General features: G+C 45.6%; 1 protein-coding gene across 1 annotated transcript in view; it reads left to right on the forward strand.

The window, feature by feature from the left end:
- Positions 1–12,181: 12,181 nt before the first annotated feature.
- Positions 12,182–20,497, forward strand: part of LOC120940336 (acyl-CoA dehydrogenase family member 11-like) — a 65,648-nt gene continuing 57,332 nt past the window's right edge. Inside the window, exon 1 of the mRNA XM_040353115.1 lies at positions 12,182–12,327. Coding sequence (XP_040209049.1) covers positions 12,188–12,327 — 140 coding nt within the window. The 5' untranslated portion in view covers positions 12,182–12,187. The remainder of the gene's footprint in view (positions 12,328–20,497) is intronic.

Consider the following 20,497-nt stretch of genomic DNA (forward strand, 5'->3'; position numbering starts at 1 on the left):
GGCCCAAATGTTCAATCGTAAAAAAAAAGATAACGCCGGATAACCCTCTTGCCCAACGGTTGACCGCTGGCTTGTCGGAACTGATAGCCCGCCAACTACTGCCATATAAACTAGTGGAGTCGGAGGCCTTTCGAAAATTTGTGGCCATTGGAACACCACAATGGAAGGTCCCAGGAAGGAATTTTTTTTCACAGAAGGGCATCCCAGAGCTATATGGCCATGTTCAGCGGCAAGTGATTGTGTCTCTGGCACACAGTGTCGGTGCCAAGATACATCTGACCACAGACACGTGGTCTAGCAAAGGAAGGTATAAAACTTTCACTGCCCACTGGGTGAACCTTCTGATGGCCGTCAAGCATGTAACCCGTGGCACCCATGTAGATTTGGTTTTACCGCCACGGATTACATGCAGGCCTGCCTCTTCTTCTTCTTCTCCTCCTCCTCCTACTCCATCCTCCCTCTCCTCCTCGGCTGACTCCCCATTTTCTGAAGCTACTGTCTCTTCCGCTGCGCTGCCCAAGATCCCCAGAACCTATTCGACATGCCAGGTAAAACATTGCCATGCTGTGCTGCGTCTGTTGTTCCTGGAAGACAAGAGCCACACTGGTCCTGCACTCCTTTCTGCTTTGCGTTCACAGGTAGATCAGTGGCTAACACCGCTCAATTTGACAGTTGGTAAAGTGGTGTGCGACAACGGTGCCAATCTGCTGAGTGCGTTGAAACAGGGTAAAATTACACACGTGCCATGCATGGCACACGTCCTGAACTTGGTCGTGCAGCGATTCGTTGCCAAATACCCTGGGCTCCAGGACGTCTTGCGGCAGGCCAGGAAAATCTCGGGCCATTTCAGAAGATCTTACATGGCCATGGCTCGCCTTGCTGACATTCAGTGGCGACACAACCTGCCCGTCAGATGTCTTATTTGTGACTGCCCGACGCAATGGAACTTAACATTATATATGCTTGATAGGCTGCTCCAACAGAAACGTGCAGTTAACGACTACCTGTACGAACTCTGCGGCAGGACAGGTTCTAGGGAGCTTGTTTTTTTTGCACAGCGCCAGTGGCTGCTCATGCGCGACTCATGCAGACTTCTGTGGCCATTTGATTAGATCACCAAACTGGTCAGTCGCAGCCAGGGCGCCATTAGTGACATCGTACCTTATGCCTTCTTTCTGGAGTGTGCATTAGGTTGTGTCATTGATCAAGCCGCCGAGGAGCAGGAGCAGGAAGATGAGGAAGTCGCAATGCTGGATGAATTCCCAGGGGGGCTACTCCACCTGAGACAAGTCAACAACGGGAGTCTGAAGAGGAGTCAGAAGAGGATGGTGCCGGGGCGGAGGAGGAGGAGCAAGAATAGCATGCTTTAAACCTTTCTGGGATCCCTGGTGTTGTCCGTGGATGGGGGGATGAGAACGAGGATGACATTATCCTGGATGATGAGCAGGAACCAGGCCAGTACAGCGCTTCCAGTTTAGTGCGAATTGGGCCTTCATGCTCCGGTATTTTAAGATGGACCCCTGTATAAAAAGCATAAAGGGCAAGGACCAGTACTGAGTGGCAACGTACTTAGACCCCCGGTACAAACAAAACATGGCAGAAATGTTACCACCATCACAGAGGGCTATCAGAATGCAGCACTTCCAGGCCTTTCTTCGAGAAATGCTGCATTCTGCTTTTGCGTCCACTGGCAGAGGAATTTCCACTCACAGAGAAACAGTTTCGGGTACCAATCCAACAGCGCCTGCAATAAGAGGGCGGTTTGAAAATGTCTTAGTCACTAATGATATGAGATCATTCTTTCAGCTGACCCATCGACAGCTGTCCTCCGGATCCAGCATCAGGGAACGCCTAGACCGACAGGTGTCCAAATACATCGGGTTAACGGCCGATGTGGATTCACTGAGAAGTGATGAACCCCTGGACTACTGGGTGGGCAGGCTTGACCTCTGGCCAGAGCTTTCACAATTTGAAATGGAACTGTTGGCTTGCCCCTCAACCAGTGTCCTGTCCGAAAGGACGTTCAGCGCAGCAGGGGGGGTCGTGACCGATAAGCGTACTCGCCTAGGTCACAACAGTGTTGACTACCTCACATTTATAAAAATGAATGAAGCATGGATCTCGGAGGAATTCAAAACATGTGACCAGTAAACCATGTTTCATTCAAATTCTGGTGAACGGCTGTGGGCTAATTTTTTGGGCCTGTACTGGCCGACACTTTATTCTGTATCCGGTGAATGCCTAATGTACCACTAGCCACAGAATACAAAGTTGTTTGCTGTCCGGTGAACGCCTGTGGCCGCAGGCTAATTTTTGGGGCCTGTAATGGCCGACACTTACTTCTGTATCCGTTGAATTCCTAATGTACCACCAGCCACAGAATTCAAAGTTGTTTGCTGTCCAGGGAACGCCTGTGGCCGTGGGATAATTTTTGGGGCCTGTAATGGCCGATACTTACTTCTGTACCCGTTGAATGTCTAATGTACCACCAGCCACAGAATACAAAGTTGTTTGCTGTCCGGTGAGCGCCTGTGGCTGTGGGCTAATACAGGTTTAAGGCTGTTTGTTCATTTACTTGATGTAAGTGTGTTGTTTTTTTTTTATAAAATCCAATACGGTTTTACACTATGGGAGCTATCTATGTTTTTTTGGCATGATATCTGTTATTGGATACCATTGAGTCTGTGAGTGTGCTGATCTGGACCATCGTCATTGGATTTGGCTGGAGCAGACTGAGTTGCTTTATCTCAAGGCTGTCTTTGATCCTCTGTAATAGGGGGTCATTGAAATCTGGTAAGCAAGCATTTCCCTCGGTGGTGGATCTTATCAAACAACTTTAATTTTGAAGGAATCACAGCATATGGAGGAAGGGATTAGAGACTGTTTTCACACAGGTGTTTCAAGTCTTGTTTGTTTCACCATTTTTACACAGACTTTTGTATTGCTTTGTGTTTCTTTTGGACTCATTTTGTTCACCAAATACCAATTTGTTTCACGTTATGATACACTGCTCAGTTCACTGGATTATCATAGTTTTTTGTGTTTTTACACATTTATGTGCACCAAGTGGTAATAATTATTATTTTTGCCTATATTTTGTGCAGACATATTGCAGTTAGCGCAACCTATATTTTTATCACCTGAGCTATATTGCCTCTCAAATGCAATTAATACTTGTTACTACTAATACTATATGTACTCTCAAAGTACCTGAGCTATATTGCCTCTTATACGCAATTAATAATTGTTACTATAAATACTATATGTACTCTCAAAGTACCTGAGCTATATTGCCTCTCATACGCAATTAATACTTGTTACTATAAAAACTATAAGTACTCTCAAAGTACCTGAGATATATTGGAAAAAATGGGGAAAGAAACTGCGCTAAAACATACTATAGAAATTGAATCCCAATGTAAATAATGAACAAATGTATCTGTGAAAATAAGAAAGCTGCAAACCTGCTGATAAACAAAACAGTGAACAAAAGTGATAAAAATATAGGTTGCGCTAACTGCAAAAAAGTATGATAATCCAGTGAACTGAGCAGTATATCATAACGTGAAACAAATTGGTATTTGGTGAACAAAATGAGTCCAAAAGAAACACAAAGCAATACAAAAATCTGTGTAAAAATGGTGAAATAAACGAGACTTGAAACACCTGTGTGAAAACAGTCTCTAATCTCTTCCTCCATATGCTGTGATTCCTTCACAATGAAAGTTGTTTAATAAGATCCACCACCGAGGAAAATGCTTGCTTACCAGATTTCAATGACCCCCTATTACAGAGGATCAAAGACAGCCTTGAGATAAAGCAACTCAGTCTGCTCCAGCCAAATCCAATGACGATGGTCCAGATCAGCACACTCACAGACTCGATGACTTCAGAGCCAAACGAACGGTTAACACCGAGGGAGTTTTTGACTTTACCCCCCTGTCTGTGGAATCTGATGTAAGATTATGAGAATATGAGACTCAAAAATCTCACAACTTCAGAGATCCACACACACAGTGGGATATTGCATTCCTAGTACATTAAGGGTGCTATAGTACCCAGGAGTTTAAGGTGGGAGATCAGTCCTCAAAGAGGTGAACCAGACTTAGAGGGTCGGTTTAAATTCTTCAATGATTCTGGTGCTGACCTCCTGCGCTTCCTTGTCAAAAGGAAGAGTGCTAAACTAGAGAGACTTGATTTGGAGATCAAGGGTATCAAAGAACAACTGATCCCCTACAGGAATAGTGAAGAATACAAGGAACGTTCAACTAACCTACTAAAAACTCTAGATAAAGAGGAAAAGGATCAGAAGATAAAGAAGAAAAAGAAATTCATTAGAGATATGGAGGACTATCAGACCAGCTCTGTTTTTGTATGGCAGAAAAAACTAGAGAGATGGAGGGTACCACTGGAATGGATACTTCAACTCAAGGAGCGGTGGGAACCGCCCCGGGAGTAATTTTGAACCTTTCCCAAGCAAGGAACAATCACTATAGCTCACCTAAACCAGGGACTTCCTTTAATCACAACAAAAATAAGGGTAAACCTGGTAAAAATGGTCCAGTCTATGTGGGAACCCCTAAAAAAAGATCGCAGAAACCAAAAGGTTTAAGACAGGATGGCCACAATCAGCACCCTGGAGGAGTACCCCAAAGACCCAGAGAATATCCCCCAACCAGACAGGTTCCTCTCCCCTATTCTCTGGGGTACGATCGGGTTAATTCCATTTACCATAATGGATGGAATAGGAATCAGGGTTTTAATATCCCTACTCAGAATAGATTCCACCCTTTATCTGACTCTGGAGCCCCTGTAGGTTATGAATTTCAGGACGGTAGATTTGGTTATGGGAACCATGGGAGCAATTCCCAGAATTGGCAACCAGGTAATTACCAACATGGATCCAGCCAATTCAGGCCAGACCAATTTGCAAGTGACTGGGGTCACCAGAGTTGGGATTTTCCCAGGGACAGTCAGGGATTTCGGGGTCCTATAGAACGAAGAGAGGAACTAGAGGGGGGAGGCGGGCACAGTCGGCCAAAGAGAAAAGGGACATAGGGGTTGGGGTTTTTAATTTGAGTAAACAGATCTTGACTGACTCTGAGAAAAATAGCTTGACAAAGGTTTGAAGTTTGCTCCACCCAGGACCCTGAGAAAATTTCAAACTTGTATGGATGTCCATAAATATGTGAGGAAACTCAATATTAAACGGTACATGCTATCCAATACCATTTCTGATCGTTCCATCACGAATTCTGAGTTTCATCACTCTAATTTGTCCAATGCATCACTCTTCAACCTGTTTTATGTTGATGTTGAGATGTTGTTTTAAGGGACATTAAGAAAATCAAAATGCAGAAGGATTTAGAACTGGGTTTGGAGTCCCTCTGTACCAACAAATCACTGATCATCAGACCAGCTGATAAAGGGGGGGGGGGGGTAGTGATATTAGATCAATGCGATTATTTGGCTGAACTGCATAGGATTGTGGATGATACGGAAACATACACTCCACTTACCAGGGATCCGCGGACTAGTGCGCACGCGTGCCGTGTCCGAGGGCGGGGTCTGGCCACTTTGTCATGTATATAGGGTGTGACGTGATGCGGCGCCCGTGCCCCTGGAAGATGCAATCTCATTGCGAAACGGCGTAGGGCGGAACAGAACAACGCAGAAACGTCACTCCCCATTTCACCTACCAACAGGAACGGGTTTACCTGCAGGCGACCGGACGGCACTGCAGGTTTAAGGCTGTTTGTTCATTTACTTGATGTAAGTGTGTTTTTATTTCTTTTTTAATAAAATCCAATACGGTTTTACACTATGGGAACTATCTATGTTTTTTTGGCGTTTTCAGTTTTGCAGAAACACACTACAGTCCATTTAACATGGTTTCCTAAGGATGTAGGGCCAGATCCACAAAAACCTGGCGTAACTTAAAAAATCCCATTTAAGTTACACTGCCTTAAAGTTTCTACCTAAGTGCCCGATCCACAAAGCACTTATCTAGAAATTTCAGGCTGTGTAACTAAAATTCCGCCGGCGCAAGGCGTTCCTATTCAAATGGGGCGAGTCCCATTTAAATGAGGCGCGCTCCCGCGCCGGCCGTACTGCGCATGCGCAAATTTACGTTACGCCAAGTTTTGAGGATAGCGACGGCTTAAAAAAGTTGCGTCGGGAAAAAAAAAAAAATGACAGCGTCGCTCGGCATGCATTCCTGAGGGAGAACTCCATGCCAATTTTCAAAGAAAAAACCGGCATGGGTTCACCCCCCAGGAGCATACCAGGCCCTTAGGTCTGGTATGGGTTGTAAGGAGACCCCCCTACGCCGAAAAATTGACGTAGGGGTCCCCCTACAATCCATACCAGACCCGTATCCAAAGCACGCTACCCGGCCGGTCAGGAAGGGAGTGGGGACGAGCGAGCGCCCCCCCCTCCTGAGCCGTGCCAGGCCGCATGCCCTCAACATGGGGGGGTTGGGTGCTCTGGGGCAGGGGGGCGCACTGCGGGCCCCCCCACCTCAGAGCACCCTGTCCCCATGTTGATGAGGACAGGACCTCTTCCCGACAACCCTTGCCATTGGTTGTCGGGGTCTGCGGGCGGGGGCTTATCGGAATCTGGGAGTCCCCTCAAATAAGGGGGCCCCCAGATACCGGCCCCCCACCCTAAGTGAATGGATATGGGGTACATCGTACCCCTATCCATTCACCTGTAGGCAAAAAGTTAGTTAGTAAACACACAACACAAGGCTTTTTAAAATAATTTATTATTCTGCTCCGGATGCCCCCCCTGTCTTCTTTATTAGCTCTATTAGCAGGGGGGGCTTCTTCTTCCACTCTCCGGGGGTCTTCCGCTCTCCGGGGGTCTTCTCCGCTCTCCGGGGGGGGCTTCTCCGGACTCCGGGGGGCTTCTTCCATCTTCTCCCCTCTTCCGCTGTTGACTCGGCGAACCCCGGTTCTTCTGCAGATGTCCGGTGCCTTCTTCCTGGCTGCCTGCTATGTTTGTGTGTTAGCTCGATTTCAAACAGGCAGCCGGCGCGGTCTTCTGTGACGTCAGGGTCTTCTGTTCTTCTCCCCTCTTCCGATGTTGCCTCGTCGCCTGTTGTCGCTGTAATGATGGAAGCGCGCCTTGCATCCCATTTATATAGGCATCACCGTCCCATCATGCTCCGGCAGGTACCCACGTGGTGGGTGCACGTGGGTAGGCACCCACCACGTGGGTACCTGCCGGAGCATGATGGGACGGTGATGAAGAGGGGAGAAGATGGAAGAAGCCCCCCGGAGTCCGGAGAAGCCCCCCCCGGAGAGCGGAGAAGACCCCCGGAGAGCGGAAGACCCCCGGAGAGTGGAAGAAGAAGCCCCCCCTGCTAATAGAGCTAATAAAGAAGACAGGGGGGGCATCCGGAGCAGAATAATAAATTATTTTAAAAAGCCTTGTGTTGTGTGTTTACTAACTAACTTTTTGCCTACAGGTGAATGGATAGGGGTACGATGTACCCCATATCCATTCACTTAGGGTGGGGGGCCGGTATCTGGGGGCCCCCTTATTTGAGGGGACTCCCAGATTCCGATAAGCCCCCGCCCGCAGACCCCGACAACCAATGGCAAGGGTTGTCGGGAAGAGGTCCTGTCCTCATCAACATGGGGACAGGGTGCTCTGAGGTGGGGGGGCCCGCAGTGCGCCCCCCTGCCCCAGAGCACCCAACCCCCCCATGTTGAGGGCATGCGGCCTGGCACGGCTCAGGAGGGGGGGGCGCTCGCTCGTCCCCACTCCCATTCCTGACCGGCCGGGTAGCGTGCTTTGGATACGGGTCTGGTATGGATTGTAGGGGGACCCCCTACGTCGATTTTTCGGCGTAGGGGGGTCCCCTTACAACCCATACCAGACCTAAGGGCCTGGTATGCTCCTGGGGGGGAACCCATGCCGTTTTGTTTTTACAAATTGCCGTGGAGTTCTCCCTCGGGAATGCATACCAAATGCCGTCGCTGGAATGGGCTTTTACATGGTGTGACTAGTTTACACTTTGTAACATCAGCCCTAGTTTTACACTTGCAAAATAACACTTACGGCGAAAAAACGAAGCTGGAAAGCTTTGTGGATCGCCTTAAGTGCTAATTTGCATACTAGCAACGGCATTTCGACTCGAAATGCCCCCAGCGGCGGATGCGGTACTGCATCCTAAGATTCGGCAGTGTAATTCAATTACACATGCCTGATCTTCTGCCTAACTTTGGAAAAAGCCTTTTGAGGATCGTTTCCAAAGTTAGACACAGACTGAACAGCAGTTAAGTCTGCGTATCTCTTTTGAGGATCTGGCCCGTAGTTCACATCTGTGCATTTTATGGAAAGGGCCAGGGAATTTTTTCTGGTTTATAGTTCCATAGACTTCAATGGATCAAAAAACGCGTATTGAAAAAAGCAAAATGCACCTGCAAAATGCAAACTGCAACCTGCACAAGTGTGAATGCAATGTCTACCATTACACTAAACACCACAACTAATACGCGTTATTAACCACTTGGGATCCGCGCTATGGATGAAAGACGTCCACAGCACGGCTCTCAAGTGCCAGGTGGACGTCTTTGGACGTCCTGCTGTTGTCATTCCCCATCAGAGAGAGAGGAGGCCGATGCTGTGTCCCTTGTACATAGGGACACAGCATCGGTCACCTCCCCCAGTCAGTCCCCTCCCCCCACACAGATAGAACACACCCAGGATACACATTTAACCCCTTCCTCACCCCCTAGTGTTAACCCCTTCACTGCCAGTCACATTTATACAGTAATTAGTGCATTTTTATAGCACTGATCGCTGTATAAATGTGAATGGTCTCAAAATTGTGTCAAAAGTGTCCGATATGTCCGCCGCAATATTGCAGGCCTGACAAAAAATCGCAGATCGCCGCCATTACTAGTAAAAAAAAAAAAAAAAACATAAATCTATCCCCTATTTTGTAGGCGCTATAACTTTTGCGCAAACCAATCAATATACGCTTATTGCGATTTTTTTTTTAATTTGGATATTATTATAACAAAAAGTAAAAAATATTGTGGTTTTTTTTCAAAATTTTCTGTCTTTTTATGTTTATAGTGCAAAAAATAAAAATTGCAGAGATGATCAATGACCACCAAAAGAAAGCTCTGTTTGTGAGGAAAAAATGATAAAAATATAATTTGGGTACAGTGTTGTATGACCGAGCAGTTGTCATTCAAAATGCGTCAGCTCTGAAAGCTGAAAATTGGTCTGGGCATGAAGGGGGTTTAAGTGCCCAGTAATGAAGTGGTTAAAGATGACTGAAATAAAAGGCAGCTACCAAATTCCAATATGGCCACCAAAGCCTCCTGCTTCTACCCTGGCTTACTAGAATGGCTTTGTTTAGTCAAGGTTTATTGACAGCATAGCTGCCTCCCAACTGTCCCTTATTTGAAACAAAGTCCCTCTGTCCCTCATTTTGGTCTGATCTGTATAGTTGTATTAAAAATGCACAATTTCTCTCTCAAAAAGTGTTTTCCAGTGCTAAACCTTTCATCATAATTCTAAATTGCTTCATTTGTAAATTTCAAAATCCAGTATAATGGATTAGTAGTGGTAAAAAAATCACTTGCGGGTTTAACTAATATTTTAGTATATTTCCCCTTAAGGGGGCATGGTAGGATGTCTTATGCCTACATACTTTTGCCAATAGGTGTCCCTGATTCTCAAAATCTCAAAAAGTTTGGAGGTATGTTAATAGTGGAAGTTAAAGAGTTACTAAAGAGTAAACTGTGTTAAAGTTAAAGAGTTACAATAACAGTGTTCAGAAGAAGACTTTACCTTGAACTCGGACAAACATATATAATTTAAGCACACAGAGTGAATAACCTATGCAAGGCCAATCCAATAGTCTTTTTAAATAGTTCAAGGGTTCAATGTCCTTGGTTGTATGAAGAGTTCTCCAGGAAGTGGGCTTAAGGGAAAGTCTAAAATACTGAAGCACTTAGGGCAGAAGCTTTTTTCAGGAATAAAGTCAACTCTGTGAGGCTGATGCATGGGAAAAAACAGAAAAGCACCTCTAATGCCACGTACACACGATTGGAATTGCCGACAACAAATGTTCAATGTGAACCTTTGGTCGGAAATTCCAACCGTGTGTATGCTCCATCGGACATTTGCTGTTGGAATTTCTGACAACAAATGTTTGAGAGCTGGTTCTCTATTTTTCCAACGGCAAAAGTTCCTGTCGGATATTCCGATCATCTGTATGCAATTCCGACGCACAAAAATCCTACGCATGCTAGGAATCAATTTGACGCATGCTCGAAATCATTGAACTTCATTTTTCTTGGCTTGTCGTAGTGATGTACGTCACAGCGTTCTTGACGTTCGGAATATCAGACAACATTTGTGGGACCGTGTTTATGCAACACAAGTTTGAGCCAACATTCCGTCAGAAAAAAAAATCCACGTTTTTGTACGCGGCATAAGTGTAATTTTTAATGGGATATAAAGTTGGCACAATGGCAATTTAACACTCACATGATAGACATGCTAATAGGCTCGCCTGTGCAAAAAAGTTGCCGATAAAGGGGTAGATTCAGAAAGCAATTGCGTCTGCGTATCCATAGATACGCAGCGTAATTGCTTAGTTGCGCCGGCGTATCGACTTCTCCTGATTCAGAAAGCTCGATACGCCGACTGCAGCCTAAGATATGACTGGCATAAGGCTCTTATGCCTTCGTATCGTAGGCTGCATTCTTACGCTGGCCGCTAGGTGGCGTTCCCGTAGTGGTCAGCGTAGAGTATACAAATTGCATACTCACGCTGATTCACAACCGTACGCGCACCCGGGGTTCGCATTTTATGTCGTTTGTGTTCGTCGGTTTCTGCGTAAGGCTGCTCATGCTATTAGCAGGAGCAGCCAATGCTAAGTATACCCGTCGTTCCCGCATCGCGATTTTTGAAAATTACGTCGTTTGCGTAAGTGAATCGTGAATGGCACTGGACGCCATTTACGTTCACGTTGAAGCAAATGACGTCCTTGCGACGTCATTTACCGCAATGCACATCGGGAAAGTTTCCCGACGGAGCATGCGCAGTACGTTCGGCGCGAGAACCCGCCTAATTTAAATGATCCACGCCCCCTACGGGATCATTTAAATTACGCACGCTTACGCCGGCCAGTTTTACGGAGCGCCCGTGCAAATTACGGAGCTACTGCTTCGTGAATGAAGTGTAGCGCAAGTAATTTACGGAGGCGTAGCGTTAAAACGGTACGCTGCGCCTCCGTAAGAGTGCGCAGCCCTACCTGAATCTACCCCAAAGTTGATAACAAACACGTCCGTCCAGGTCTGCAGGGAGTCTTGAGAAAGGAGCGTGCAAGCTCAGTACGAGCCTCGCACATGCTCTGAAACGTGTTGTGTGCCCTGCTTCTCTGTGACATCACACACCATCTACAGCACTGTGCTCCATGCTGTCTTCCACCACCTACATCGAAAATGACACAGAGCTGGCTGACCCAGTCATACCGCAGTCCCTGCTCACCTGGATGGACGTGTTTGACACCAACTCCATCAGGAACATTTTACACAGACGAGCCTATTACCATGTCTATCATGTAAGTGTTAAATTGTCGTGCAAACTTTATAGCCTATTAAATAATACACTTAGGCCCCGTACACACGACCGAACATGTCTGCTGAAACTGGTCCGCGGACCAGTTTCAGCAGACATGTTCGGTCGTGTGTACGGCCGACCGGACAGGTTTCCAGCGGACATTTGTCCAGCCGACCGTTTACCAGCGGACAAATGTTTCTTAGCATGCTAAGAAACATGTTCGCTGGAAGCCTGTCCGTCGGACATGTTCGGTCGTCTGTACAGACTCACCGTACATGTCCGCTCGGCCGCCATCCCTCGCATGCGTCGAAGTGATTCGACGCATGCGTGGAAGCATTGACCTTCCAGGGCCGGGCACTTCGCTGCGTAATCGTCGCGGCAACGGCGCGGCCACGTCACCGCGTATCGTGTATGCGCGGATTTCTGTCTGATGGTGTGTACAACCATCAGACAGAAATCGCCGGGCGGACATGTCCGCTAAAACCGGTCCGGCGGACCGATTTCAGCGGACAGTCCGTCCATGTGTACGAGGCCTTTGAGGCACTTTTCTGTTTTTTTCCCGAAGCATTTACCTTATACTTAGTTGAGGAGTGAGATGGTGGAGCTGGAGGATGACACCAGTGAAGTGAGAGCTACACACAGGTTCGATGAGCAGAGATTGGATGGATACCTGAGCACCCACTTGCCAGGCTTCAGCTCCAGACCAGGGGAAGCCCTCATTGTCAGGCAGTACAGGTAAGGAAGAGGGGAGGTGTAAAGACCTGCTCCTTGTACCCGAGGACTGACCAGTCTGTCATAGAATGCGGAAAATTCTGCACATGTGTGAAAGTTCATTAAAAGAGAGGCTGGAGGTTACCAGAATGCATTTTTTTTTCCTGCACTAAAAAGTCCTTCAAGAACTCTTAATCAAACACACCCTGGATCTTCCAGCCATTCTTTATGTTCACTTTCAGTCCTCCAGCAATTCTTCATCCCCCTTATGCTGCCCTCCAGCAATTCTTCATCCCCCTCATGCTGCCCTCCAGCATACAGTATCTCACAAAAGTGAGTACACCACTCACATTTTTGTAAATATTTTATTATATCTTTTCATGTGACAACACTGAAGAAATTACACTTGTATAACAAGCTTGTATAACAGTGCAAATTTGCTGTCCACTCAAAATAATTCAACACACAGCTATTAATGTCTAAACTGCTGGCAACAAAAGTGAGTACACCCCTAAGTGAAAATGTCCAAATTAGGTCCAATTAGCCATTTTTCCTTTAGCCATGTGACTTGTTAGTGTTACAAGGTCTCAGGTGTGAATGGGGAGAAGGTGTGTTAAATTTACTGTTATCGCTCTCACCCTCTCATACTGGTCACTGGACCCACCTCATGGCAAAGAGCTCTGAGGGTCTGAAAAAAAGAATTGTTGCTCTACATAAAAATGGCCTAGGCTATAAGAAGATTGCCAAGACTCTGAAACTGAGCTGCAGCATGGCGGCCAAGACCATACAGCGGTTCCACTCAGAACAGGCCTCACCTTGGTCAACCAAAGAAGTTGAGTGCACATTCTCAGCGTCATATCCAGAGATTGAAATAGATGTATGAGTGCTGCTCATACATGGGGGGGGAGTCTGTCAGTACTCAGACCATACTCTGCACACTGCATCAAATTGGTCTGCATGGTTGTCATCCCAGAAGGAAGCCTCTTCTAAGGATGATGCACAAGAAAGCCCATAGTTTGCTGAAAACAAGCAGACTAAGGCCACTTTCACACTGAAGTGGTGGGTCCATTAGGCCTTGTACACACGGTCGGACCAAACTGATGAGACTGGTCCGTCGGACCGTTTTCATCGGTTCACCTCTGAAGTGGCCGTACGGCCTGATATGTGTACACACCATCAGTCCAAAATCTGATCGGGTCAGAACGCGGTGACGTCAAACACACAACGTGCTGAATAAAACGAAGTTCAATGCTTCCAAGCATGAGTCGACTTGATTCTGAGCATGCGCGGGGTTTTGAACCGATGCTTTTCTGTACTAACCATCGGTTTGGTCCGATGTGGCAGCGGTCCATCGGTTCGGTTTTGAAGCATGTTTAGAATTTTTGGACCGAAGGAAACCAGACCGCAACTTGTGGCAAAATATAAAATATTTCATGGACTGAACATGCCTATCAGCAAATAGCTTGGGGTGTCTTTTTTCCAAAAAGGGGTAATTTGGGGGGGTTTTGAACTGTCCTGGCATTTTATGCACAACATTTGGAAGCTTATGTCACACATCACCCACTTCTAACCACTTAAAGACAAAGCCGTTTCTGACACTTTTTGTTAAAATTACTTTGAACCCCCAAACATTATATATGTTTTTAACGCAAAAGCCCTACAGATTAAAATGGTATTTGCGCAGGGAAAAAACACACTTTTTTAAATTTGAATGCACTAAAACACACTATATTGCCCAAATGTTTGATGAAATAAAAAAATTATCGTAGGCTGTGTACATGGATACCAAACACGACATGCTTTAAAATTGCGCACAAAGGTGCAGTGGCAACAAACTACATACATTTTTAAAATTTTACAGGTTACCACTTTAGATTTACAGAGGAGGTCTACTGCTAAAATTACTGCCCTTTACTGTAATACCTCACATGCATGGTGCAATTGCTGCTTACATATGACGCCAGACCGGCGCGTGTGTTCGCCTTTGCGCTTGAAACAGGGGTGCTTTTTTTGTTATTATGATTTATTTTGCTTATTTATTTTATTTTTAAACTGTTCCTTTCATTTTTTTTATCATTTTTATTGTTATCTCGGGGTGAATGTAAATATCCCCTATGATAGCAATAGGTAGTGACAAGTACTCTTCTTTGAAAAAATTGGGGTCTATTAGACCCTAGATCTCTCCTCTGCCCTCAAAGCATTTGACCACACCAAGATCGGTGTGGTAAAATGCTTTCCCGTCCTTTCCCAATGGCGCTGTTTATATCCGGCGAAACCTAAGTCATGAAATGCCCGTAGCTTCCGGTTTCTTAGGCCATAGAGATGATTGGAGTCAGTCTGGTCTCTGATCAGCTCTATGGTCACCTGGCTGCATTCTCAGGTTCCCTGTTGGGACAGGAGAGCCAGAGAAAACCATGGAAGATGGTGGGAGGGGGGACGTTCCCTCCCACTGCTTTTAAAAGCAGTCTAGAGGCTAATTAGCCACTAGGATTGCTTTTACATGAAAGCTGACCGCTGGCTGAAAACAATGATACCAAGATGATACCTAAATCATTCTGGTATAACCACTCAAAGTCCAGAAAAATATAAGAAAGTTGCTGGTCCTTGTTCAGCCTGTGGGCTGAATGTAAAAAAGAGATTGATCGGTGGGTATGCCCACCATTAGAATACCACCCTTCATCCACCCACTTCTAATGATGGGCATACATGCACCATTTTTTTTTAACTGTGGTGGTGAAATCACCTCCTACAGCACTGGAGTCACGGCTTTATGTATCATGGGAGCAAACAATGTTGCTGTCAGAATAAATAAACACATGCTGCAGCTGAATGGCATACTTGCTAAGCAAATGATGGTTAACAATAAAACAAAGTAACATTACAGTATAACAGTAACACATACCATACTTGCAAAGCAAATACAACAAAACATAGTAAAAATAAATCATTGTTTAACACAATCTGTGCCTAAAAAATATATGCCGAAACATGGGGGCAATCTGACTCTAATGTTAGGAGCAAATTGCTCCTCCACCGCTGCCCCCATGTTTCCTCATATATGCTCTTTTTTTTTTAACTGTAGTGGTGAAAACGCCTCCTACAGCGCTGCAGTCACGGCTTTACATATCGTGAGAGCAAACGCTGTTTCTGTCAGAATAAATAAAACCTGTGCTGCAGCTGAATGGCGTACCTACTAAGCAAACAATGGTTAACAATAAAACAAAGTAACATTACACTATAACAGTAATACATACCATACCTGCAAAGCAAATACAATAAAACATAGTATTTTCAGCAAATTTCAATTTAGTTTTAATCTCAGTCTCAGGACTAAAATGGCATTTTAGTCTTCTGCAATTGTTTTAGTTTTAGTCGTATTTAGTCAACTGAATCTCTAGTACAATTTAGGTGACTAAAACTCATTTTAGTCATTTAAAATCTAATGGGTGTAATTAAATTGTAGTGCATTTGTTAACATTTCTCTACAATTTACAAACTCATTATATACTGCTGGAGTGAAAAATTCGGGGCATTGAGCACATAAGCACAGCTCTCCCCCTGTGTAACCCCCTAATGGAACCCCTGTGTAATCCCCCTAATTGAACCCCTGTGTAATCCCCCTAATGTAACCCCCCTCTCTGTACAATCCCCTTAATGTAACCCCCTTCTCTGTACAATCCTCCTAATGTAACCTCCCTCTGTACAATCCCCCTAATGTAACCCCCCTCTCTGTACAATACCCTAATGTAACCACCCCTCTCTGTACACTCCCCCTAATGTAACCCCCCTCTCTGTGTAACCCCCCTCTCTGTACAACCCCCCTAATGTAACCCCCCTCTCTGTACAACCCCCCCTAATGTAACCCCCCTCTGTACAATCCCCCTAATGTAACCCCCCTCTGTATAATCCCCCTAATGTAACCCTTCTCTGTACAATCCCCCATAATGCAACCCCCCCTCTCTGTACAATCCCCTTAACGTAACCCCCTCTGTACAATCCCCCTAATGTAACCTCCTCTCTGTAAAATCCCCCTAATGTAACCACCCCTCTCTGTACAATCCCCCTAATGTAACCCCCCTCTCTGTACAATACCCTAATGTAACCACCCCTCTCTGTACACTCCCCCTAATGTAATTCCCCTCTTTGCTATCCCCCTAATGTAACCCCCCTAATGTAACCCCCCTCTCTGTACAACCCCCCCTAATGTAACCCCCCTCTGTACAATCCCCTAATGTAACCCCCCTCTGTATAATCCCCCTAATGTAACCCTTCTCTGTACAATCCCCCATAATGCAACCCCCCCTCTCTGTACAATCCCCTTAACGTAACCCCCTCTGTACAATCCCCCTAATGTAACCTCCTCTCTGTAAAATCCCCCTAATGTAACCACCCCTCTCTGTACAATCCCCCTAATGTAACCCCCCTCTCTGTACAATTCCCCTAATGTAACCCCCCTCTCTGTACATTCTCCCTAATGTAACCCCCCTCTCTGTACAATCCCCCTAATGTAACCCCCCTCTCTGTACAATCCCCCTAAAGTAACCCCCCTCTCTGTACAATCCCCTAATTTAATTTAACGCATACTGAGTTTTAGTCGTATTTTAGTCTACTAAAATAGTATTCATTTAGTTGACTAAAATGTTTTAGTCAGCTAAATTAACACTGCTTCCCATGGCGTCCTCTGTCCTCTTCCCAGGTGAGAGTCCGCAGGTGATGCAGGGCCCACTTATTCCTTCTGTATTGTAATCATACTGTCCCCCTTTATATTGTAAAGTGCTGCCTCAACTGTTGCATCTATTTACTGTAAATACTATAGAGTAAGAATAAGAATAATAAGAATACTATAAATAATAAGAAAAATATCATAGGCAACCAGCTGTCACACACTCTGGCAGTAAAATACTCAAAAAAATCTGGTGAGGGGGTCAGTGATGCCGATGAGATTGTTTCTGATGGGGGCTCAGTAATGCCGGCGAGATTCTTTCTGGTCAGATTCCTCCATCCATGGTGCAGCTTTGTTCTGGTGGTGGTGACTCCAATGGTTGAGGTGATGTTTTCATTCTCAATCTTTCACTGACAAATGTAAAGTTGCTGAAGAGCTGTTGCTCCTATGGTGATATGGGAATACTTCGGTATTCCGCGGACATAATATCGGCCATATCGAGTTTCTGATGTAGTGGGGCCTTTGGGTGCTGCAAAGAAGAAATTAGGAAACATTAATCTCACTAGTTTAGACAGAAATTGATCATAAATGTTAAGCGTACATCATTTACCCGCTCACATTCCTGTGCCAGTGCATTTTAATCCCATTCACTTGAATGGGCTGAAATCTCACTGGACTGCAACAAAAGTAGTACATGCTCTGTTTTAAAAAAACACAATGCAATCGGATCAGAGTACCTCTGTACCACACAATCCGGTGCAGGCACGTTTTTTTTCTACCTACATTTGGGGTGTCATTAGCATTGTATTGACACCTCTGCAGTTCTCAAGTGCAACGCATTTTTTTTAAAGCGTGGCAGGAAACCCATGTTCTGGTGTGAACGAGCCCTAAACCTCCACCCCCCACCCCCAAATGAGCCCAAAAATCCTTTCTAAATAATATACTTACAGGTAAATAATTGATTAATCAGGGTGACCGTTCTAATTCCACCTCACCCCAGTTTATCTTGTTGAAAAATGGATGCTCTTTGATATCTCTCAGCTCCATTCGCCTGCGCTCTTTTTTCTGACTGAGCTATAAAGAGAGAAACAGAATGTTAAACATGAACAAGCAATAAGTGGACAATATAATACATTTTTAAAATTCCCATTTCTTTTTCCTTCGGTGTTCTATATTCCCAGTATAAAGGTCTGTTTATACTTACCCTTCCAATGAGGTCCTTAAAGGGGTTGTAAAGTTAAATTATTATTTTTTTAAATAACAAACATTTTATACTTACCTCCACTATGCAGCTCGTTTTACACAGAGTGTCCCCGAACCTGGACTTCTGGGGTCCATCGGCGCCTGTCTCGGCTCCTCCCCGCAAGAACTTAACACATTCATGCGAGCTCGGTGTTGAGTTCCCGCGGGTGCACTCCTGTGATACAGCTGGTGGCTATTGCCGCTCACTGTATCACTCGGCCACGCCCCCAGCGCGCTGCATCATTGGATGTGATTGACAGCACCGCGAGCCTATGGGTGCGCTGCTTTCAATCCATCCAGTGTAGCCAATCAATGTCCAGGCTCAGAAAAATGAGGAGGATGGCAGGGGCGAGCGCGGGACTTTCGAGGGGTCAGGTCAGGGCTCGGGGGGGGGGGGGGGGGTTTGGGCTGCGGTATTATCGGATGTTTTTTCACCTTAATGCATTAAGGTGAAAAAACATTTACCTTTACAACCCCTTTAAGGTCAAAATCCATCTCTGGGGGATACACAGGATCCTTTTTAGTCACTGCAAACGTCAGCATTCCTGGTTTTGTGAAAAGTGCACAGAATGGGTGAGCACCAGTCGCCATTTCGTATAGTGTAATCCCCAGTACAAAATAGTCGATCATGGCATCATGGAAGAATGATCAGAACGTTGTCATGCCAGGCAACGGACAGAGATGGTTCTATGCCAGGATAAGTGATGTAATAATCCTCCCAAGTGTCCTGATCTCTCCGGGTTATTTTTGGTTTTTCATTAAAGTTTTGAAGCCAACTGAGGTGCAGTTTTTGAAAATGGATCTTAAAGTGTATGTAAATCCTAAACTAGAAAAGGGCCTGTCAGCTTTTTTTTTTTTTATCTATCAGGAATATTTACCTTTACCTCCTGTCTTACGGACACAACAGGAAGTATAAGAATATCTCTCCAAAGGGAGTGCCTATCTTATCTTGGACAACTGTCACCAGAACAGGTTTAATTATTGGAAGACTTTCCGTCACCTCCTGTGTCATCAGGACAGATGGAGAGGAATAATCCCCCCAAGTGGGGGGAAACAGAGAGCAATAAAAACCTGAAAGGGGTTCTAATCCTTTCCCACTTAATACAATCCAAACTCAATCAATGGTCTCACTATGTTATAATAAGCAATGGCTGCAGTGAGAAACCTCCACCTTATTTGTATCTCTAACTTGGGTCATTATCTGGCAAAGTGGATAATGATGGAGCTGATGTTGGGTTCCAATTAATGGCTGGATGAAGGTCACCATGTACATGCAGCCACGGAGGAACTCTGAAAATTTCTTTAGGATTCAACACTGCCCACTTTTTATTAGTTATTTAGTCCCAGCCTGGAAAACCAATGACATGGAACACCCAGGAAATGAGAGGAGGATTTTTTCACTAAGTGAAAGTGGATGTGTTAGCAGTTCTTCAGCCTCAGGGCCTGTTGGCCCAAGGTTCCGTTTACTGAGAGTAGGCCCAGGAGTTTCTGGGGCCTACTGGTCCAGGGGTGGTCCTGTGCTGTCTTGCCTCCGGGAAGGAGCCGAACAATTTGGGACTCAATTGGAGGACACATCCTGGCCAATCTACCTCACAGTGCTGCCGGCTGGCTGAAAGATCCTGGTACTGTATAGCTGTGTCTTTGGAACTTTGCAAAGTGTGTGTGTGGTTACACAGTCTTGTGGCAGAGGACTGTGCAACGACTCGACTGCATTTGTCAAGTCTGTGGCAGAGACTTTTGAACAAGCTTTGCACCGGCTGCTAGGTCAGTGAGAGAGGCCTATCCGATGGTGGCTGAATCCAGTGTGGAAACGGTTTGTCCTCTGGATCCAAGAACGTACCCGTGACCCGCAAAGTAAGATACCTGAATTTCCCCTAACCCTCTATCCCTCTGTTTGTATGTAAACAGCAGGCGCCATGCTGGGCATTCGCTGTTCACTCAGCTGTGTGTTAGCAAAGCGATGGAATTTGTTTTGCTAACATTGAATATGCTAATGAGCTAGATACGCCGATTCACGAACGTACGTGCGCCCGGCGTAGCAAGATACGTCGTTTACGTAAGACATACGCTGGTGTAAAGGTACCCCTCATAAAGCAGGGGTAAGTCATGTTAGGTATGGATGTCGGAAACGTACGAACAGCGTCGTGTTTTACGTCGTTTGCGTAAGTCGTGAATGGGGCTGGACGTAAGTTACGTTCACGTCGACTAGGCATTGAGCGGGCGTAATTTAATTTGTATCGGGTCACGATACATTAACATAAAACACGCCCACACTAGCCTACTTTGAAT

Source organism: Rana temporaria, chromosome 5 (assembly GCF_905171775.1).
Source record: "Rana temporaria chromosome 5, aRanTem1.1, whole genome shotgun sequence".
NCBI lineage: Eukaryota > Metazoa > Chordata > Amphibia > Anura > Ranidae > Rana > Rana temporaria.